This window comes from Toxoplasma gondii, chromosome III (genome assembly GCF_000006565.2).
Source record: "Toxoplasma gondii ME49 chromosome III, whole genome shotgun sequence".
NCBI lineage: Eukaryota > Apicomplexa > Conoidasida > Eucoccidiorida > Sarcocystidae > Toxoplasma > Toxoplasma gondii.
Genome location: NC_031470.1, coordinates 1,892,156 through 1,914,391, shown reverse-complemented (window position 1 = coordinate 1,914,391; position 22,236 = coordinate 1,892,156). Strand labels below are relative to the sequence as shown.

The window sequence follows — 22,236 nt, the reverse complement described above, 5'->3', positions numbered from 1 at the left end:
TGTTGCATTTTTGGTTGGCTAAATTTGCAACTGACCGTAGACTGTTTAGTGTCGATGATGTCAAAAGCATGCATGCGCCAGAAGCACGCATGCCGACGCTGGCGATGGCAAAGGCATCGTACCCAGAGGAAAGTTTTGTTAGAACAGAATAGTAGACACTTTTTCGGTCCATTCTGCGGAAGTATAGCTCAGCAGCAGAAGAATAGCTGCAAACTCGTGCTCCTTTGATAATGCTGCGTTTGTTATTTGTGCAGTTGCTGTATCGTGTCCCACAATTTCCGCAGAGGGGCGTCTTGCTAATGCATTAGTTAGGCGGACGAAATGCTGGATTGGACGTAAGAGGTCGCCCATCCCCTTTTTTCGTCTCGCGTCTGCAGGTCGTTTCAGGTGACTTCTTTTCAGCTTTATGCTCTATGGTAAAAACACGTCTGACCTCAAACAGCATGCTTGCCCATCCGGATCCAAGTATTCTTTGTGAGGGTAGCAAACGGTGGAACGGTGCTGTTATTCATTAATACCTTTTGATCACTCAACTCCCTTGTGATCCTGCCATGCAAACGCCCACTGTGTGTTTCCTTTTCCTCTCTCTTACCATTCCAAAGCTGACTCATTTTTCCTCCGTGAAGTGCTGTAGCTTCCTCCACGGTTGGGGGTTGCGGTCTTTGGTTCTCGAGACTGCTCTTGACTTGTGGGACACGCAAGACTTCGTATCGATACGGAGGTCCAACGTTTCAACACATACCCTGCTTCTGCCCCCACCACTTCAGGTCTTGTCCATGTTTTAGTGGTGACACGCTTGCTTCTCCGCGGCTACGTACAGCCTGTAGTGCTGTCCGTCTGGGGCATTTACCATGGCAGTCGGGACTGGCCCGCCTCATCGGGGGGCATCTCAAAAGAAGCGTCAGCGACCAGACCAGAGCGCTTCTGGTGAGAGACTTGAGAACCCCACATCGAGTACATCTGCAGCTGCGACATCGTCTCAGCTTCTATCGGCGTGTCCCTACTCCGCGGCTGTCCAGGTTTCCTCCGGTAGAATGGGGCGTAAAGAGAGTTTGTCTTTCAGTTCGGGCGCATCTGCCATACCCTTCTTCCCTCCATTGTCGCCCCTTCCACCTTTCCCCGCAGAAGCGCAGTCAGTGACGGTGGCAGCAGGAACGGAAGAGCCTCCATCGTTCCCGGATACCCTTAGGTCAGCCTCGGGAACTCCTCAGATCCCGCCGTTGCCGCAGTTGCTGTCGGTCCCTGCCCTTGTGCGAGCCAGGGAGCGCGAACTACGGAGTCTGCTAGAAGGGATACGGAATATTCCGCACCATCTGCATGCGAAACAGCATCAGCAGCGCGAACAAAACCAACAGCTTCGCAAGCAGCGCCAGCAAGAGCAGTTGCCTCGGAAGCAGCGCCACCAGCTAGAGGCTTCAGGAGACGCAGAAGATGCAACAAGAGAAGAAACAGGAAGGGCCAGTCGAATCGAGCACCAAGGAGTTGCCAAGCGCGCATTCCAGCGATTGCATGTTGAGCTGCGCCGAAGATGCATGTCGTATAATCCATATCGAGTTCCCAGACGGTGCAGGCGGCCAATCTTGGAAGAAATGGCAAAGGCCCCTCCTCGAGTAAGACACATTTTCTTAACGATTTGCTTGCATATGGGCCGCTGCTAGCCTAAATTTGGGGCTGGTTTTCCCGGCAAACTACTTTTTCTCTCTAGGGGATAACCGCTGCTGTTGCTTTGTAGCACTCCACGGAGAGGCACCATTTGCAGTCTCCAGTACCAACCAGAGAAATTGCAGGGAACTACAGAAACCCGTCGCTACTGTTTCTGGTGACATGCAATAGCAGATGGGAGAGCGTGCGTGCTGCTGTGGGGACCCACTTGCATTCTGTTTCACATCTAAACGTAGGCTCCAGTACGCGAATTTGCAGCTGTTGTTTCCGACGGAGGTGCCTGATTTGCTTTCTCTAACAATGCGTAGCCTAGCACCACATCCTAACACACTCTCCAGCGTCCGCGAAAATTCATTCTGGCCATGTGAAGCGATTCCCCAGGGGAACGGGGGACACCGCTGAGGAATAGTGTGTCTGCTCCCTTGTTCTGCCCGCTTCTTGCATCTCGTGTGTACAGCCGAGCCGACGAGTTCGCAAAGACCGTCGGCGCCCTGCTGCTCTCGCAACCATCTACAGTCGTCGGGCAGCCTTCCCAAGAAGGTGGTTGGCAACGCACTTTTTTCACGCCAAGCGGTTCCACATGGTCAACCTCTGGGGCTACCGTTTGGCGTCTCATCCAACACAGCGTTGTCAGCGAAAGCTGTATCGATACTCGAAACACAAAGCCCTGATCCATGACCGATCTTACATGCAGCTGTTGGAGCTCCGCGGTTCTGTCGACGCTCTCTCTGCAGTCCTTGTCTCGTGTGGAGCAGACGCCTCTGTTTTCCTGAGTCGCCTCTTCATCTCCGGCAGACAGCGGGGCCGGTTGTCTCTGTTCACCCGCGGATTGTCAGAGGAGCGGCGAACCTTCATTGGGCCCGCCGAGTTTCTCTGGAAGCCTGTGGAACCTGAACCCGATGATTACTCTCAGAACGGTACCCCGGGAACGCGCAACCAAGGATCTCCCGAACCCGACGGGAAGAAACGGAGAGACGAAGTTCGCACTCTTTGGCTGTGGATTCATCCTTCGGCTTCCGACGCCGCTCACAAAGAGATCCGCGGGGCGGCTGAGGCACTTCAAGCGACCCAACAAGGGGGCTCTTCTTCGGTTGGTCACCGCGATCCCTGCGCCGACGATGTTTCGATGGGCGACTCAGTAGCTGTTCAGATTGAGTTAATTGATGATGTTGCTTGGTTCGAGTTGGTGGGGCCACATGCTCTGGCGCTGCTGGCGCTGACGCTCAAGACACCGTCCATCAGAAGGTGCCTTCAGCAGCACTGCAAGCAAACAAGAGAAGAGGCGAAGGGCAGCGAGGACCTCGCCTTTGGTGAGCCTTTCCTCGGTGAAGCCCATTTGGAGACTCCACCAGCTTCGGAGGCAACAAGGCTCCAGCGGGACCAACTGATGTCGGCTACAACTGATCCTGCGGCTGTCACCCCGCAACTCTGGTGGAAGCGTCTTACTCATGAAACGTTGACGAATGGCTGCTGCAGCGCGGCTCCTCCTGGTGATGCGATCCTACCCCTTGATGTTTTCTTGCCTCCACTTCTCGGTCCGTTCCCTCCTCGGACTCGGCGCATTCCAGGGGTCCCTGCTAAGCAGTCACAAGAGCCACAGAAGCAAAGTTCGCAGCTCGACGATTTGTATCGCTTTGCGTGGTGTGAGAGCAGGTGGGCAGCCTCCAGGCTCTTCGACAAAGCCGTTCGCAGTGAGGCCACAGCTGAAGCCTCGAGCTCTTTATGGGAACCCGTGCGTCGCAGCAGGAAGCGACTGAATCTGAAGAAGCTGCTGATGAGGCTGAAGGAAAAACAGGACGCTCGTCAAGCCTTGCGCGCTCAGCGAGGGTTGCCTCATCCGGACAAGGGACATTCCGAAGAGACGACCGTTCGCGGGGCGAGCCTCCGTGCCCTTCTGCAGACGAGGCAGAAAGTGAACAGCCTCTCATGTGGAACGAGACAACGAGGAATTGCGAAGCGAAGTCACGACAGTGATTGGGAGGATTTGCCTGACACAGCAGAAGTGCGAGAAGAGGGAAAACGCCGTCGACACAAGGAAGAAGCAGGTGGAGGGATTGCAGAAGGTCTCCAAAGAGGGACTCAGCCTAAGCCTGGCCCATGCGGCTTCCAGGAAACGAGTTTGGAGCTTTGCAGCTCTCTTGACCAGAACATTGTGAGGATAGGAGAGGAAGAACTGGGCGAAGTAGTGGCTCTGCCGGACCTTCCTCACGAGCAGGCGCAGGTCCTTTCCGCAAATGCATCTGCTGGAATTGTTAGCTCTTCGGTTGTGGCAAGTGGAAAAGAAGCGAGTCCCTCCGATGCTGCCAGGGTAGCCAGGGTAGGAGGAGAAATAGTAATTCCACCTGATGTCAATACAGGAGCGAATGACGCGTCGCCATTATCCGGTCGCCCTGTGGACTCCGCACCTGCAGTAAGAACCGCGGCCCGAAGTGACAACGTCGGATCGGTCTCTGCAGGTGGTTCACGCAGTAGTGTGGAGAAGTTGATTCCCTGTCTCGTTGTATGGAGAGCCCCGCCCGCGGCTCCATACCGTTCTTTTGTTGCCACTGCTTCAGGAAGTTTTGACAAGGTCGAAGGAAAGCATTCGTTCCCGGCGTGTGTGGTACCCTCTCGGTCGGAACAGATTTCTGCGACTGGGCCGTCTTCGCCCTTCTCCGGCATCGATCTGTTTCTTCCTGTGAGTAGCGCCGTCGCCCGGTTGTTTGTGCTTCTCTGTCGCTACGGCGCACGCCCGATCGGCTGTCGAGACCGAAGGAAGCTGCTGCTGGAAAGTGGAGCTCCGGACTTCCCCTTTGACTTCCCCGACAGTCAGGCTGGGACGCACGCAGCTCTCTGCGCTGCTTGGCAAGACGAATTGCGTCATCACAGAAAGCCCCCAGGAAAGCGTGTGAACTTCGCAGTGAATGCCACCCCGTGTCCGTTTTTCCCGACGTGGAGACTTGCACTGAAACCTTGTGGGTCGGCGAACCCTGCAGGCGTCAGTGAGTCTCATGGCTTCCCCGATCACTCTTCTGGATTGGCTCACCAAGCTGGCGATGTGCCTGCTTCACAGGGCGCCTCTGCGTTGATTCATCCGATTGCCCCTGCCGCGGCCGATGCATGCGGCGAAGCCCCGGTGGCTTTGCCCGCGTGGGCCCGCAGCGCGTTCAGCGCTTACGTCAAGAGAGAACAGCGGAAAGGTTTCAGACTGGAGGCGTCTTTCCTTCCTCCAACGGTGCTTCCGTGGTTAGTGCCGCCGCTGTGTCAGAAGTCAAGGAAGCGGAAGAGTCTCCCGGACTTCCGTGCCGACGTTCCCCTCATGCCTGCGCTCCCGCCGGTCCCTTCCAGGCTTCCGTTCCCAGAACCGTTTCTTCCCGTCCCCGTGCTGCGCGTCTCGCACCTCGACTTCCTCCGGTTTCTTGCTTCAGAGCGAAGATGCAGAAATAACATGAGTTGCGGTGGACCTGGGCGCATGCACCAACTGTCTGTAAAAGGCAAACAGGCGACCACGCCGAAGGAAGGCGCCGCCATGGAGAAACGTCGCAAGCCCGAGCGTGTGGCCTCATCTACTCCTGGAGCTTCGTGCTCGCTTCGCGGCGCAGCTCAGGCGTTTCTGGCGGAGGTTTCAAGTCTACTTCAGGGGGCCCAATTCGAACACAAAACTCCAGATCGATGTTCCGTGCAGCGCTCTGAAAGGCGGCAGCGTGGTTCCAATCGCTGCAGCCTCGGCTCAGGTGGAGGCGGCGACGTTTTCGAAGGCGAACGGATTGAAGCTGGAGAAAGCTCTCTAGAAGGAACCAAAGCTTGCCAGGCCGATGCTGATGCGGAACTAGGTCGTGGGGTCGCGTCCCACGAGGTCGAGAATGCGCACGTGACGGCTCGGATGTTATGTGAGATGGAAGAGAGTGGAAGTGTCTCAAATCAGTCGAAGCGGACAAGCGAAGTGGACAATCTTCCTGTGACCGGGGCAATGGCCGTACAATGCGCTCTTCCCAGAATCCCCTCGGAGTCTCCTGTGAGCGGCTGGTTCGTTCCTGTCCAGGTCGAGGCTCATTTGCGAGGTGTCCCGAGGCGCTTGTGTCAACTGTTTCTGATGACCAAAGAAGACCTCCTCCTCTTTTTTGAAAGTAAGTGGTTTTGCTGTGTTTCGTATCTACGCGATCCATGCTTGCAAATCTGTGTGACATTCAACGCATGTTGCTTGTTCCGTAAGGGAATGATAGAGTTTTGGAGTAAACGGGGTCTCTGCAGTGAAACCACAGCCCACCTGGGAATGGCATAAGGGTATGGGAGGAGCTAACCTTCGTATGGCTTTTTGAAACAGCGTGCTATTCCGTTTTCCTCATTCGCTTGCAGTAGATTATTATCTTACGAAGCGATATCTAGCAGCAGTCTCTGCCATGGAAACGAAGACAAGGTGGGCTGCTCTCCGAATTTTACCCAGGAGGAGGCTCGCAAGCAGCAGGCTGTGGTGCGGAAAAGGCAGGCAGTGATGCCCGAAACCTGCGTGGCTCTGAGTTCCCTACAGATAATGGAAGCTCCTTAGATGCTGATGCTCGATCGAGGAGAGCAAGCAATGGTGTCACCGCTCAGTCTCCCCGTCGGATCGTGCCTGCTCGTCCCGAAGCTTTCTCCCTGGAGGAGCCGGTCCACAAACGTTTCACGAGAAGTCAGCTTGCGAAAAAAGCCTTGGAGCGGGGTCCACCACGGGACGGGAAGACAGCGAAAGGTGGAGCTAGTGAAACAGCTGTTGCAGAGAGACCGACAGATCCTTACACTCGAAATCAGCCGTGTTCCAACAAGGCCGACTGCGCGTCCCCAAACGTACCGAAATCTACGTTCGACCCAGAGCGAGAAATTACACACACCATGGAACAGGAGGGACGTCCACCTTCAAATCCGTTTGCTAAACGTGAAGAAGTCACGGGATTCTGGGCCCAGACCGTGGCAGCAACTCTTGCGTCGAACAGTCGGCGAGCGAAAACAATCTCGATGCGCAACTACGGAACGCAGTGCTCAGAATCGGGTCAGAGGGAGCGGACCAGTACCACTGCATTGCCAACTCACGGAGCTGAAATTGAATGCTTTGACTTGGGTCCTCAGCGGCGCCTGATAGGCTTCGTCACCACGGGGCGTAAGTGCGGTCTATCAAGGAAGAATAACATCGCAACACGCTAGAAAAGGATTATGGAGCTCTCAATCTCCGGTGTGTGAACCGTCTGTTTAGACCGTTGGGTGTTTGCGATCAGATGCGTGCACCAATTCGCAGGCAGAAGGTCAAGAACATGCTTCATCCGCCACACTAAGAGGATTTGGCGATACGGTGTTCTGTGTCTGCAGAACACTCGTTAGCAAGGGGCAAGGGCTTCGGAATTGCATGCGTTTCGGCTGAGGCGTTTTTGGAAGCGTTGCAACTGCAGCTTCGAGTTCTCTGCGGAGGTAACAGGAGTGCGCCGGGTTACTCACATGAGCCAGGTGAATAGTGGCTTATTAACGTCGGACCGCATTGCCTGAGGATGGCGACTGCCAGAGAACAATCATCCAAATCACCTGTCTATCATAATCACCATTTCGGTGGCACGTACTCTTGAGTGAAGTAAAGTGGAATATGAGTTCCAGAGACTTCACGGTAATAAACAACCCGTGATAAGCTTGTTAGGTGCACAAAAAGCTCCCGAAGAACAGCCAGAGTAGCAAGCGTGCTGCCACGCCAGGGAGAGAGGCGCTGGCAACAAGTAGATGCTCGTTCATGAATTGTTTGACGAAGTGTCAGTGCATAGGCGAACCAACGGCTAACGTGGCTCATTAGCAGCGAGCGATTTTGTGTTACGTGTGTATGTGATGTGGCAGCGCATGGATCACGAACGCGTCGAGTTGACGTCGACTGTCTAGGAGTGAAGCTGCTGGTGTGGCTTCGGAATATTCAATCGAGGCGATATCATCCAGGTGCGTGAAGAGCAAGCGTGATCGGCTTGAAATAACTCTCATCAGAACACATGTTTACGGCTCAAAGGGTTTCTTTTATGGACGAACATAGCGTGTTGTTGTTGTGTAGTGGAACTGGAATCCATTGGCAGTGTAAAACCAGTGTACAGATTGAAGCCAACCTGCAGAGAATCTGCGATGCACTTGCCTTATTCGCAGCGAATTGGGGCACAGGGGCAGGGCTTCTGGTGAGGCTGGCGTCTGAGAGTCGGCGTTTTTGTAGAGAGGCACTGCACACAGCTACTGTAGTCGCTACGTGCATTCGCGTTACGAGTTGGTGGAAATACCCATTCGATTTACCTGGCTGAGCGTTGCTAGGACAACTAATGTGGCGAAACTAAGAAGGATATGACGTGTTTAGATACCTACGATATTAAGAAACATGGTAGTTATATACGGACAAATGGACTTGGTAATAAATGAAGCTAACGTGTCGGTCGTGCATGTCGCCGAGCAACTGAACTGCTTCCTGTGTTGTTCCTGACCTCAGCATGGATTTCGATGGTTATTCAGGACTAACAACATGGAACGCGTGTCGTGGTCAACGAGCGCAACTGAGGCCAGTCTCTGGAGTCATCTCAACTGGGCTTTTACCCTGTTCCGTTCGTCCTGGCGAGTACCCGCAAGAGAATATCCATGCTGAATGCATTCGAATTCCCAGCGACATGGCTTTCTCGAATGCGTGATCAAACTGGCATAATTGACGGCAGCTTAGAGAAAATGCTCGACACGTGGCTGATGAGTTCGACTTCATGAGTCTGTGTCTAACTCAGCTGGCTCGCGGGTGCTGTCCCACTGTGCACATGATAGAAAGGAAGACTTCTGTGCCGATCTACTCTGTTCTGCCGAGCCAGTTTTTATCTTCAACCTTAGCCGGTGGGAGAAAGTCCATCCCGGTGATGCAGAACCAGTCTTACAGCATGACCGGCAAAGACGAAACTCGGAAGTAACCGCGAGGTTTGCGCCGCTGTTCGCATGCAGCATGCTCTGACGATCCCGGACTGCAATGTCCTCTCCACTTTTCACGCTCTTTTGTGGCGCTTATTTCTTTGAGGTTTCAAAATGTCCAATACAGCGTTTCTCAGGACGTTAGCACGAGCTACTACAGAGCAGGTTTCTGATTCGAGTCCGGCGACACTGGGCACGACACAATCGACGCTCCTCACGAGGATAACGCTGCACGAATATAAGCGGAGAGCGCACATTGAGAGCTCTCCAGAAGGCCCTACAGCGCTCCTCCCACCCCTGAGTCTACAGCACATACCACCGTGTTCGTTTGTAGACACAACCTGTGACCGGAACGGAAACAAGGTGTGGACGACACGAAGGTCGTGTACCCACTGTATAAGTGACTTCTGAATTCGTAAACCGGAAATTTAATTCTGCGTCGTTTGGACGGTGAATCTGTATTGGAAATCTGGAAACATCCGTACCCCCTCCGTGAACAAAGGTCTTTGTCTGAACAGGGCTATCAAGGTTGCTGCCGCTGCAGCCAGTATCGCTGTCCTGAGTAGTACATTGCGGGTAGTAGTGGTTGTGGTGGCGGTAGCGGGTTGACGCCGGATTGCACCCCGCACGTGAGTGCTGATATCACTCGGGCCCATACGGGGTGGCACTGGAGGAGCACGGGGGGGCGCAGCGCCTCCATAGGGAATCTTATAAACCAGCACACGAGGAGCAGCTGTCGTGGTTGTCGTAACGTAGGGGAACGGATGGTGAACTGCCGGTATCTCCGGCTGGGGCATGCCCGTTGGAGTGCCCACTGGATACGGGGGCACGGGAGCCACTTCGGGACGGAAACCCGGAGGCGGCGGCCGATGAACAGGCGGTATCTCTGGCTGTGGCATTCCTGGAGTACCCACTGGATATGGAGGCTGGGGAGCTGCCGCGGGAGGGGAACCCGTTGGCGGGGGATGCTGAAGTGGCGGAACCTCTGGCTGTGGCATGCCCGCTGGAGTGCCCAGCGGGTACGGGGGATTGGGAATAACGCTTGGATGGAAACCGGGAGGAGGCGGTCTCACCGGGTTCTCTGGCTTGGGCATTCCATGCAGAGGATTACTCGGATTCGGATACGACGCTCCGTAACTGCTTGGATGATAACTCAAAGGACCGTTCATGGCGCGAGCTACACCAAAGACAGCGAAGACCACGAACACCGTGGCCGAAACACGCAATGGTAAAGCCATCTTACTACAGCGCGGAAACTGTCGAAGAAAAGAACTTGAAGAGCTGCGGGCTGCAAACAACAATTTAAGTCGCAGAAGCGACCATGAGCGTATGCAACTGCTCAAACCTGAGTGTCGCTAAAGGGAGAATGGATATTTCTGGTGGAGATCGAATCACACGAGGTATCCCTCGAGACGTTCGCGTCCGCGTCTCTGAAACGTTTTGAGGCGTTGGTGTCTGTGTCACGAAATCCTGCTCCATAGCACGTGTGTCGCAAAACAGCGACAGTGTCGTTATTGTACGTAGTCCGCGTCTCCATAAAAACCCACAGATTCTGTCAACTGTTAACACTGAATCTGCTGTGTCAGATATGAGACAAACACGGCACTGCTGAAAACAAGGTCAACTCGGAGCAAGTGTAATTCATTTTCTGCGTCCAGGAGACGGCAAGCGCGGCTGGCAAGTTGGTTCGAACCGGACCCCCCGGCTAGCGCAGCAAGAGACACGCACATGCATGTCACTCTGTAAACAAACTGGGTGCTACACATCGATGCCATCCCTGTCTTTCGAGAAAGAAACGGAGATATATGGGACATTTCCCCGGGATAATCTTGGTTGATTCGTTGTTATATGTGTGTGGACGGCCTGGAGGATGTGTCGGTAGCCAGCAGCGAATGCCCGACCCCTGTTTCCGTTGCATGCCGACTGTCACCCTGTTTAGCAAAAAAACCTCGATTGTGTGCGCATCGCACCGTTTCTCAGCTGTCTACATAAATCTAACTCGTTTTCTGTAGGCGGACACTTGTTTTCAGCTCTGCGTCAGTTTGTGGCGGAAACGGACTGTCCTGGTGGTGTCGCTAAGTACAAACCAGCGTGAGACATGTCCACGCATGCACCACACACTCTGTGTAAGCGTATTTTTTCGCCTGGATAGTCGTGCGTTCTCGAAAGTTTCACCGGAGTTTTTCCCATGTGGAAGACATTTTCTCGCAGCCCTACTTAACTCTCCGGCGTTCCAGCGAAATTGTAACACGAATAACTGACTATGGCCGTTTGTTTTGGGGGCGTCCTGCACGCATTTCTTCGCCTTGGGGAAGATCCTCACTGACTATTTCAGGAGTCGTGGCACCAGGAGATGCCGGAAGCTGCAGAACGGTGTGAGCAGCAGTGTATTTTTCCCGGTGCCTCATTTGGCCTGCACATTTCGCAAAACCATTTTTGAGGCTGCAGCGCGCAGACACGTGGCGGAAGACTCTTCGAGCTGTCCAGTGAGGCTGAGGAAAGGCCCGATAGTCAGAGAGTTGGGATGCAAGGTAGCAGCGTAGACTTTGTCCGCAATTGAAAGCGAGTTCGGTAGCGTCCATCGCCTTTCTGTCATCTATTTTGTTCACGCCGGTCGTGCTTCCCGTAGGTCGACAATCGCCTCGAAGTGTCTGCGGAGTCAACGGAACACAATTTGTTCTGTCTCGAAGCGCCAGTCAGGATTTTCCGTCAGCGTCATCCTTCGTTGATCCGGCGGCATGTCTCTCAACTTGCTTGTCGAGTTCGCTTTGCATTTCACGTCATTTCGAAATGTTGATCTCTTGCAGCAGGGCATCTACCATGTCAAAGCCCAAGTGATTCTCCACCCTCGCTCGTCGTTACTTCTTCCGGTCAGAGGCCAGCCGAATTCTTCACCGGGAGACGGGGACGCGTCTCCGGGGGCTGAGGGCGCTGCGTCTTACTCCGTCCCCGCCGTAGGTGGCGGGGGAAAGAGTTCTCCTCCAGAAGAGAAAGCCGGCTCGACAGGCGCCGCTTCTTCGCGACTCCGGCCGTTTGATGTCTCTCAGCGGAGTGAAGATGGCAGCAACAGCTCCCGGGAGGCTGGGAAGCCCCTCCGCAGCGTGGCAGGAGCCCCGGAGACTGGGGTTTGCATGCGACGTTTGCTTAACCGGCGGAACGGCTGTGCCCTGGCTGCAGTGCCCTACTCCTTCTTCTCATCTCCGCTTCAGCAAGAGGACGGGCTTCATGCTTCTGATGGCGGATCGAGTCGCAGGACTCTGAGTGGCGTGCCTGCGAGAGGCGGGGTGGGCGGACGACTCGAAGGGAAACTCCGATCTGGAGAGCAACAGCACTGGGCCTACGATCGCTCTGGGGCGTCGGGACACCGATCAGTGACAGCTGCGAACGAAGCGGTGCTTTTCCTCCTCCAGCAAGAGCAGCAGAGTGTCGACGGATTGTCTCGAAGTGCACTCGACGCCAGCCGCGGACTCCAACACAAACGCGGGGAATGGGAAAATCGGAACAGCCACGCCCTTGTCCCCCCCAAAATTAGTGAGGCAGACAACTCGTTCTCCACCAGAGGCTTCCTCATCCGCTACTGCGACGAGCAGGTGCGCCACCGAAACGAATCGGAAATGTGGATGCAAAAGGCGTTTTCCATTGCTGTGTCTTTGTTTGGGATGGTCACTGGGGTTCAGCGGCCTGCTGGCACAGGAGGCACAAGTAAGAGGTAAACCCGAGCGCGTTGTGAGAAATGGAACGAAACATGGCTTTTGAGGTGGAGCTCCGTGACGCTCAGGAACGCTGATTCCCAACTGTCGCACTTGTTTGTCGCGTGGGATATGCCAGAAACTCTCGAGTCGTTCATTCAAGCTCGAATGCGGCCCCTTCGCCAAATGCCCCCTTCGTGGTGCAGGAAAAGATTCTTACGCTAGATTCGTGGTCTGTGTGTCCTCCGCTGGGTTGCTTTTCTTCTCTCTAGCAGCGCTTTCCTCTTGTGGAGCTCGTGCCCGCTTCGCAGGTTGCACTCTCCGACACCGTCTGCTTCCGCGTGGAGGTCCCCTTCTCATCTCCGACAACGCTCACGGACCTTTTCGCGGTTCTCCAGCTGAGCCTTTGCTTCACGCCGCACTCGCCGCATCCTTCGTCTCACAGTGCCGAGCGCAGTGACGAGGCGGCAATGAATCGCGGGAGGGCCAAAGGAGGCGAGAAGGAGAGCGAGAAGCGTGTGGAGTCCTGCAGACAGGGGAGTACGATTCGGGGGCGACAAGGTGCGAATGGGGGAGCCACGCCTTCAAGTGAAGCGCCTGCGACTGGGACCTGGCAGCGCTCTGCTTCAACAAAGATTTCGGGGGACCGAACTCACAGTGAGAGTTTCCACGTTTCGACGGCGCGAGAGACACCCGAAGGAGTTGGAACTCGGCCAGGCCGAGAAGGGAAACGGGGGCGGAAAGACGGCGACGGGACAGAAACGTCTTGCCTCGCTGTGAAATTCCTCCTCATCAGTAACTTCCTGACGGGTATGTCAAGAACTGTGTGTGTGTGTTGTGACCTAGAAGTGCGCTTCCACGATGGCTACTTTGAGGTGCTTTCCAGTGCCAGGTTTCCTTCAGAACGAAGGGCGTCGGCTGTAGCTACCCTGGCTGCGGAGGCCAAGTGCCGTTCTGTGGGGATCCTCTATGCGGGCGTCTGTCTTCTCTGTCGAGTGTCGACTTTGGTTTACGTCCTCAGACGGAACACGGAATACTTCTTCGTGAGGGCGATGCTTCCGACTTCGTTTGTCTGACGGCTTCGGAGGTGGCGGTGTCTCGCCTCAGCAGAAAGAGAATGACTGTGTTGAACGGGCGCGTTCGCGTTGTTTCAGAAAAGAACCATTACAACGCGAAAGCATGGGGTCGTGAAAGACTTGCTTCATTGTCTCCTGCGCCCTTCCGGAGCCAGGGTCAAAGTTGTAATAAAAAAATATAGGGGAAAAACAGCTCTCCTGCGATTTGAAACAAATCAAGTTTTACATATATATATATATATGGTGCAAGTGGGAAGTATTTCCTCACATATAAAGTTTAATTCGTGTTCAGTTGCGAATTTGTCTGAGTCTCGGTATTTGTAGTCCTTAATCGTATTGCTTGAAGGCTGTCCTGCTTTATAGAATAAAACATTCAAATAAAAGTACATTGCACAGCTGGAGACCAGCAGCTGCCGCAGCGGACCTCATATCCCCCATGTCCGGATACTGGTTGAACCGTCTTTCTCATGTGTTGTCCTCCTTGTTTATCGTTTCTTGTCCACAGGCATCCAGACGTTTGTTCCGGTCATTTTCGATGAAGGTCAGTTCGCTCTGGTGCACATGCTTCTCGTTGCGTCTGTGGTGGATATTCGACTTCGCTTGCGCCCCGCCCTGCCGCTCTCCCCCTTCCCGGTTCCCGTGCCTCATCACTTCGAGGAGCATCGGCGCTGTGCGTTTCTCCAGTTCCACCGAGTTCTACAAAAGTGCTGTGCATGCAGCGACAGCCGCGAAGTTGCAGGCGACTTGCGGACTCGAGGCGAGTCTGTAAAGTCTGAAGGCCGCCAGCGGCCCCCCCGCAGCGAGGCCTCCCGACGGGCTTCTCGCGGACCCGGTCCCGGCAGGCTCGTGCCGAAAAACGTTGGAAGTGACGGGGGATTTGTGGATGGGGCGAGGACGCGAAGAGGCGGCTGGATCGAGGACGACGACGTGGAAGACGAAGAGCTGTGGTCAGACTTCATGGCCGACGAGGCGACTGGCGACACCCCGCAAGCCGCAGTGTTCTTGGACCAGAAGACGGAGCCCGGACATCCCTCCGGAAAAGGCCCAAAAGCTGGGAGGGACGTCGGCCATTTCGCTCAGGTCGAGAACCTTCTGCTGACCTTGGAGCCGTCTCTCGCGGCTTTTCTTGTGGGCGCGGGGACAGCTTTTGCGGAGGCAGGCGGAGCTGTTTTCTCGGAAAGCTCGAAGACACGCGTCAGGGATGGTGCTCGCGCCAGAGAAAGTGCCAACGAAGTCACTGCCGCAGCTGCGGCGGCAGCGGGGGCTGCGCGCACGTGGCTCGGCGAACGAAGCAAGCGAGGGGAGACGAGGCCTCTTCCGCATGCACCCAGTGAGAGGCCTCAGCACGAGAGTTTCGACGAGGAAAACTTGCTGGGAAGCGCCGCGGCCTTGCATGCAGCCTGTCTCCAACTTTTGATTGAAGTGTATTTGAAGCTAGCGACGGCCGCAGCCAAGCTGTTTGCCCGGTGTCTGCTTCCAGAGAGGCGGCAGCACCTCTTACCTCTCCAACAGATCGACGACCTCATTTTGCCCGGCGGCGGTGTCCTGCAAGCCTCGGGCGCGCTCTTCCGGGATCCGCCGGAGACCGCTACCGAGAGCAAAGCTGCTCCGGACTCACGGGGTGGCAATTCGCCTTCTGTCTCTTGTGGCATTACTCCGGACAGGTTTCTCCGGCTCCTAATCAGCCACGAATCTCCAACGAGGGAGAGTAGTCGCTCTACCAGCACAAGGCACTCTGGTGGCAGTGGTATTCGGGTTGAAGGAGAGGGACTGCACGTGGAGAACGACAGTTCGGAAGGCAGCGTGACCATCGTGGGGTCTGGCTTTGAATCCCTGGTGGAGAAACAGCCTGGTGTAGCGTCCAATGGTGACCGAATGCAGCTTTCTGGAAATCGTCGGTGCTCTGGAGACTCAGCCAGGGGCGAAGAAGTCAGCAGTGGCCGCAGACAACCGTTCAGTGGCGGAAGATGCGTCGTCGTAAAAGTGCTGCGACTGGAAACGCGCGTGAAATCGATTACTCCAGACGAAATTTGCAGCATCATCGCATCCGTAAGTGGCCTCCTGACAGCCCTGTTCTGCTAGCACCTTCATGGCGTGTGTGTGTGAAGACGTTTCTTCGAGATACATTAATCTTGCGAGAAGCGGTCCGAGTCGCCGTTCCTGTCTACGATGACCCCTTGATCTCAGCGGTTTTGGATGCAGCCGCGGTTGACAGTCTTCAGTGAGAAGACAAGACTCAGGCCTGATGACGACACACGACACTATGAGGGCCACGTTTTTACTTGTCTTGTATCTATCAACGGAAACGTAAACAAGATTCTTTGACTGTATGAATTCGGAGGGGTTCTCTTAAGGCGTTTCTCGGGACCCCATGTATATATCGATTGGGCGCATGGATTCCGCGTTCTGTACTGCCCGTTTTTGTGCTGGTATCGCCACAGGATGTGCACATTATCGCCAGGCAGCTCTTCACGCTATGGAGCCGTCTTTTGGCGGCAGTGCCCGTCATCAGTCACGGTAAGGGCGAGTGAGCGGCTTGTGCGGCAATATTTTTGTGGGTCTGCATACGTGGTCAAAAAGGGGACGAAGGTTCACTTTTTGCCATTTGTGGGCGCGCGTGTAAGATCTCATGGTTTTGGCAGGAAGGTTGGATACTGGGGGGATGACGTTTGAATGCCTCTTCGCTTGTGGACGGCGATACATGGCCCGGGACGGTGTTCAATAGAATATTTTGGCCGCTGGTATTGAAAGGGGAATATTTTTATCTTTTTTCCGAAGTGTAGCGCTTTATCCGTTTTCACGTCTTTTTTACGTAGGACCAGCTGTTGGAAGTACTGAAACACTTTTTCTCAACTATTCGCGAAACGAGGCGAACGTTGTTTTCGAAAGGAGTACACTCACTTGTCCCGTCATGCCTGGTGCTCATGCCACGCTAGAGGTGACTGCATCCAGCACTTCTTTCCACCAGTCACCACCCTCGACATCGCGCTTGCTGCCCTCTCGTCTGTGCGATGCGTTCAGAAATGGAACTCCTTCTGCGCGTGAACTGGGAACAGCAGTACGCGTCCCGGCTCTCTGCCTTCGTCCTGCAGCATGTCATTCCACTTCGACCTTCTGACAGGCTCTACTTCCCCCCGCCCGCTGTCGCAGACCTCCCTCAGGTGACGGCGGCAGGCCTCTCGCCCTCGGCACTCATTCCTCCAGCCGCTGCTGCCTCTGCAGCCGCCGCCATTGCCGCTGCGGCTCTGACCCAGCGTGGGTGTCCAGAGGCGAAGAACGACTGGGACGACAACTCCGAAGTTCAGCAGCAGAAGAGGACAGTGGCGGCAGTCCTCTGCGCGAACGAGGAAGCGATGTCGGATCTGGCAGTGAGCAGAAAGTGGACAAAACGGGGGAGAGATGTAGACCGGGCGCACACGAAGCTGGACTAGGAACTTGCGGACACAGTTTGACGCCCATCTGCCGTGCAAAGTTATGTAAACAGATCCAACAGAGCTACAGTGTTCACGTTCGTGGCCTCAGTGTCTAGAATCGCGTGGTGCTCAATAACGACTGCGGATTCCTGTCTTCAAATAAACTAAAAACACAGAATGAGTACAAGTGCGCTGCTGGCACACGATGGTGGAGACGGGGACACTTTACCTGTGATAGAGAACCTCTTCGAAGTTTTTTCTTGGCAGTAACAGGCAATGCCGCCTGATCATTTCGGGAGTATTTCACCTGAAACCGGTTTTGAATGTAATTCTGTTCAACACGGCATAATATACACATCGATTGTGGACCTCTGAGATCATACTTCTGGCGAGATGAGAATCCGTTTCAGAGAAAAGGAGACTTTTATGTGAGTGTTGTTATGTTTGTAGGACGACTGGCGCGGTGTCGTGGATGAAATCCACTGGAGACTGATGCACGTTCACGATTGTTGCCTGTAAGTTTTCGAGTCGTGCCAGGATGTTCAGGTCTATGTGTGTTCGGGAAGGGAGCAAGAACTGTGTGGCTAGGCTGTCGCTTCTGAACTTCTCTCAGGCGCCAAGCTCGGAGCACTTGCGCGCGTCTGCCGGCTTTTCGCAAACGAACAGGGGCCTGGTCAGCCGTATCACGGTGTTAGATATGCCTGATTTGCGGGAACGGACGCGCTGACCCATTTACCGCTTCCTCAATGTAACGGTACAAGCTGTAACCAAGACACGCGTGGGGTTCGACTGAAAAGTGACTTTCCTACATGTTTGGAAGAGGTTGTCTTCCCTGTTTCCAGCCTGGTCGCAAGTGACCGTCACCCCGTTGTTTTCGAGCAGCGGTATCGGGCGTGTGCTTTCTCCGTCAACCCTCCGGCCGTACCACCCTGTCTGCCGCTGCCGCCTCCTTCGACTTCTCACAGTCTCGCTTGCGCCCCGCGAAGTTCCAAAGGCATTCACCTCTTCGTCCTTGTTCATGGATTTCAAGGTACGGTGTGGACACAAAATTGTTCGTGCAACAATTTTCGTGAAGTGGGGACGGCCGGGAAGGAAACGCCCTGCTTTTCGTTTATCGAGTGTATCGGTTACCGGGAAAAAAGGCACGCTTTTATCGTATGTCGTGCATCCGTGCTGGGCAAAGAAAAGCCGTGTCGTCAGATTTTTGCGCTTTGCTTTTAAAACCCTAAACCCTTCTTTTGTTGTGCAGGTAGCAGCCACGACATGAGACTTTTGCGTAACAACATCGCAGTTTTCTTCCCTGCTGCAGCGTTTCTTTGCTCCTCGGCCAACCAGGACCACACCGAGGGTAGGTTTCTGTCAGAGTGAACTGCACGGACGAGTTAAGCACCAACCTCACTGGGCGTCATCAAGTAGTGCTGCATACGGAGGATTTCACATCTGTGGGGGTTCTCTGTCCGCTTACCATATATATATATATATATATATATATGTATATATGTATATATATGCACATATACATATATATTGTATACGTGTTGCATGTGGCAGGCGTGCTGCGGACGTCCATATTCTTCAAGAGTTGCCTTTTCTAAGTGGCTTGTTCTCTTGGCGTCACACTGTTGGAGTGCGCAGCTCGCTTATAGTTTCCAAGAGTCACGTTCTCAGGACGTGTGCATGTAGCAGAGTTTGTCTTGCTGCGACGTTGACTCAGGAGATATTGAGACCATGGGCAAGCGCCTCGCCGATGAGGTGCACGCGCACATTCAGGAGTCTTTTCCTTTGGAAGGCCTCGCGAGGCTCTCCTTTATCGGCCATTCTCTTGGAGGCGTTATCAGTAAGGCTCGACGGAGGAGGGTCCTACGTTGTTTTTGCTCTAGTTCTTGGTGCTCTGATTTTCCTCACAGAAAACAGGGCTTCTTTCGAAAGTCACCGTGTTCTGCCGTGGGCACCTCTGCTCATACGCAGAAGTTATTCAGTGTCGGCACTCCACTCATTACCAAATTGTGGTCAAAAACAAGTGTGTCCTTCCCGACCAGTCGCTGGGTTTTCGCATTGTACACCTTTACCTTGCTAGCCCTGATGGCAGGGAAGCGTGGCTTACCGGCACAGGACAGTGAATAAGAGCAAGATGCCAGAGCGCGGTCCCCGCAGCTCCGTGCACCAATGATATTTGGGCCTTTCCCTCCTTGAAGACAGCTTCTGTCCCCTAACAAAAGCCGTTCTCTCTCGAGATCTTGAGGCAGCATACTCAAGTCGTCTATACGCATTGTAATGGAAGAAACTTGGTGATTGTTCGATGTGTGTGCACAGTTCGAGCAGCGCTGCCACACCTAATCCGACCGTACGGCAGCCGCTTTTTCCTTTACCTGTCACTGTCTTCGCCTCATTTTGGGTTCGTGAAGAGCAAAAGCCGCCTTGTCAGTTTGGGTGTCTGGCTGCTGAAGAAGTGGCGAAAAAGTCTCTGTCTCCAGCAGTTGACTCTGAGGTAAGGAGGGACAACATAGGTAGTCAATGAAGCGTTTGGACCTCGTTGCTTCTAGAATTGTGGCAGGAATTCCATGATGACGTGGAGCGCGCAACCAGTCGATGCAGTCAGTCAGTGCACGTAGTGAGTCGCGGCGTATTTCTGCTCTTCGCGCGTGTGACTGGAAGTCGAGGATCCGGTTTTCCCATCCGTTGTCAAAGGTAGGAAGGGAGACAGCGTGAGAATTCAGAGGCCGAATATGAATGTCGGAGGAAACCGTTGCCTTTAGTCGTGCATTACGTTTGAGTCATGCATCGAATCTGGCACCTTCGTTTAGACTGTGATGCCATGTTTCGAGAAACACCGTTTCCGTAACAGTTGCGTTTCCTGTGGTGCCCCCTTCAGCGACGCGAAAGACTACTCCTCAGCATTTTTGTACCGATTGAGTCGCCGTCCAGGGTTGAGCGAGTTTCAGCACATTTGCCTAGTCGCTTCGTCGCAGGACACCTATGCGCCACTACAATCTGCCGCGATTTTGCTGCATCAGTCCCGATCGCACTCCTATGAGCCTCCGGCGTCGAGCCCGGGTCAAGGCAACAAAGTGAGTCCCGGTGTGTGTGCAAATCCCACTGTGTCTCCGCGTGCGTCCGAAAAGAGTCGGACAGCTGCGGAGCCACTCAGTGGGATGTCTGCGCACTCCGGCGGCCCGTCGTGGAAGGACGGGAGTCGAAACAGTGGCTCCATGGGCCACTTCGAAGGTCAAAATGGGATGCTTCCGCATGATTCGTTTGGAAAGGTTGACGCGCTTTCATCTGATCAGAACTGCGATAGCGGTGTGAAAAACTCGAAGGGCCAACAAAATCATGAGAATGCCGACGACCTTGAGGACACCGAAGAGGCGGAGCAACTGACCCGGTGAGCCCACCCTGCAAAGAATAGGAACGAACCGACCCAGAGTTGTCCGTAAAAAGGACGAGAGTGAATATGGTGACTACGCACCTGCTTTGGCACGACGCGCCAGTGTCACGGAGTTTAACGCGAAGGGACGTGGACGCCACGTCCTGGGGCCGTTTGGATGCTGAGGTTTCGGGTTGTGCTCTTCGACGAATACACGCAGCGCTCTAGATACGAGTCACTGGTGGAGGGCAGCAGCATCACGGAGACTTTGCTGAACACGGGGGTCTCCGTTCGTGGCACGAGGGTGGAATTTGTTGCTTTGGGCGAACTCAGAGCGTTCATTCACTTCAATTTGTACGTTTGCAGAGCTTTCGCGATGGAATAGTGGAACAGCGGGAGACGGTGCTCCGGCTGCAACCGTTTTGTTCATGTCGTTCGATACGCAGGCAAAGCCAGGTTGTGGAGATGATGGGCCGCAATTTGCTTGGCAATGTCAATCCGGAGAAGCTCATTCGTCTAAACGTTAATTTCAAAATTGCTGAAAGGTCAGGTTCACAGTTCAGGAGAGCTGACCACTGCAGGTTCCTAGTGGCGAGACACGTCACCATTGTGCTTCTTTTTAAAGCGGAAGTGAAGCTTCATTCGAGATGTTTTTTAACACAGTTGTCACTGCAAATGATCTTAAGAACGACTGTATCCGATGGAAGTGAGCTGTTATCGGATGGGCATGTCCAAACATCGTGGGAAAAGTTGTGTATCGGGTCCTTTCATGTTATGTTTAGCGTAACAATAGAACCGACACGTTAATTTTCCTCGGGTGCAATGTCATGTCATGTTGCTGCATCTGCTGGTGTCTGTTGTTGATCTTCAGGAATTTTGATAGCTTTATCGGGCGAGCAGCGCACATTCTTTTCTTGGAGAACCAGACGTTCATGCGAACTCTCTTGCTGAGTCATCCTCACCTGTTCAAATAAGCAGCCCGCTAATCGGAAAACTGAAAAGAGAAAAATCTGTCGGATGTTTCGTACGGTCGAACGCGAACAGGTGGACACTCCTAGGTTATAAGGAGATGATGTACGTCTAAAAGGATAAGGCACCCGCAAAATCTCATGGCGTTCACATAAGGCCTTACTCCAGCTGAACATTCTGTCCGGATGCCAAGCCTACTTTTGTATCGACACAATAAATTTTGTCCTTGAAAAAGAGAAGTTGTGTTTGTCTGTAGTCGTGACTGCTGTATGCCTTTTTTCCCAGTTCCGGCAACGCTCCTAGATTGGCGTACCAGTACTTTTGGCGAAGAGCTTGGCACAAGTACGACGGATATTTGACGAAGGTTAATTTAGTACGTAGGGGCTCTATCCAACGCGCTCATGGCATATTGCTGGTGTCGGTGGACGACTTTTCCCTGGTTCTGGTAGTGCCGGTGGAATCGTTTGAGTCATTAATGTCGCGTTAAAAGTTTGCCGGTTTAGTGTGCAAATTTTTGTTCGGCATCGGCCAGAGAATGAGTAGGATTTCTTAGCACAAACTGGTGAATATAGTTGGTTCAGCGTGGGCGCTTACCCGCAGATTGTTAACAGAAACTGTCATTTCGATCCCGCTAGTGAAGTTCTCACTTACGCTTCGACAGAAGGATGTGGTTCGTACGCATGCACGGTCGACATGTTACAGTTGTCGCGGGAACGAAGTATGAACTATCAGCTGCAGTTGTGTTTCGGTTGTCATTTATGCCAGTGAAAAACTCGAAGCCCTGCGCAGCCCAAAACGCATGTCCACATCTAAACGTGGTGTGACAAGAACTCAGGTGGTTCTTCCAGACTACGCAACAACAATCATTCCTGTAACAAGGGACCACGGCACCAGTTCTCTCTATCGATTCGAGCTCATGGACGGAATAATAGATCTTTTTTCAGGAGCGTGTTCCCTAAATCACATTTGATGCCAGAAATCGTCGCAATCTGAAGTCGAAAGTGATACACAGGATCATAGACACTAGATAACGATACATTGAAAGCAAAGTCGCACGTACGAGTATATTAATCCCGATAGCTTAAAGAAGGACGGCTGCTGCGCCCTGGATTTTACTAGCTATCGAACTGAGAGATTCAGGTGTATCCAGG

The 22,236-nt window shown here is 53.8% G+C and overlaps 3 protein-coding genes across 3 annotated transcripts; 2 read left to right on the top strand and 1 right to left on the bottom strand.

Annotated features, from left to right (window-relative positions):
- The first annotated feature begins 161 nt into the window (after positions 1 to 161).
- TGME49_254730 (POPLD (NUC188) domain-containing protein) lies at positions 162 to 9,103 on the top strand. Its single transcript, XM_018781076.1, has 6 exons — positions 162 to 1,610; positions 2,120 to 5,768; positions 6,170 to 6,775; positions 6,982 to 7,116; positions 7,492 to 7,587; positions 8,117 to 9,103. Exons 1-6 carry the CDS (start codon positions 852 to 854, stop codon positions 8,143 to 8,145), a joined length of 5,274 nt encoding a protein of 1,757 aa, XP_018638115.1. The 5' UTR covers positions 162 to 851; the 3' UTR covers positions 8,146 to 9,103.
- On the bottom strand, positions 8,399 to 10,208 carry GRA8 (dense granule protein GRA8). Its single transcript, XM_002369485.2, has one exon. It carries the CDS (start codon positions 9,810 to 9,812, stop codon positions 9,003 to 9,005), a length of 810 nt encoding a protein of 269 aa, XP_002369526.1. The 5' UTR covers positions 9,813 to 10,208; the 3' UTR covers positions 8,399 to 9,002.
- On the top strand, positions 10,026 to 22,162 carry TGME49_254710 (serine esterase (DUF676) protein). Its single transcript, XM_018781075.1, has 13 exons — positions 10,026 to 12,164; positions 12,575 to 13,073; positions 13,845 to 15,388; positions 15,781 to 15,856; positions 16,361 to 16,707; positions 17,203 to 17,267; positions 17,595 to 17,782; positions 18,002 to 18,100; positions 18,467 to 18,589; positions 19,066 to 19,240; positions 19,625 to 20,134; positions 20,563 to 20,661; positions 20,988 to 22,162. Exons 1-13 carry the CDS (start codon positions 11,313 to 11,315, stop codon positions 21,088 to 21,090), a joined length of 4,680 nt encoding a protein of 1,559 aa, XP_018638116.1. The 5' UTR covers positions 10,026 to 11,312; the 3' UTR covers positions 21,091 to 22,162.
- The last annotated feature ends 74 nt before the right edge of the window (positions 22,163 to 22,236 follow it).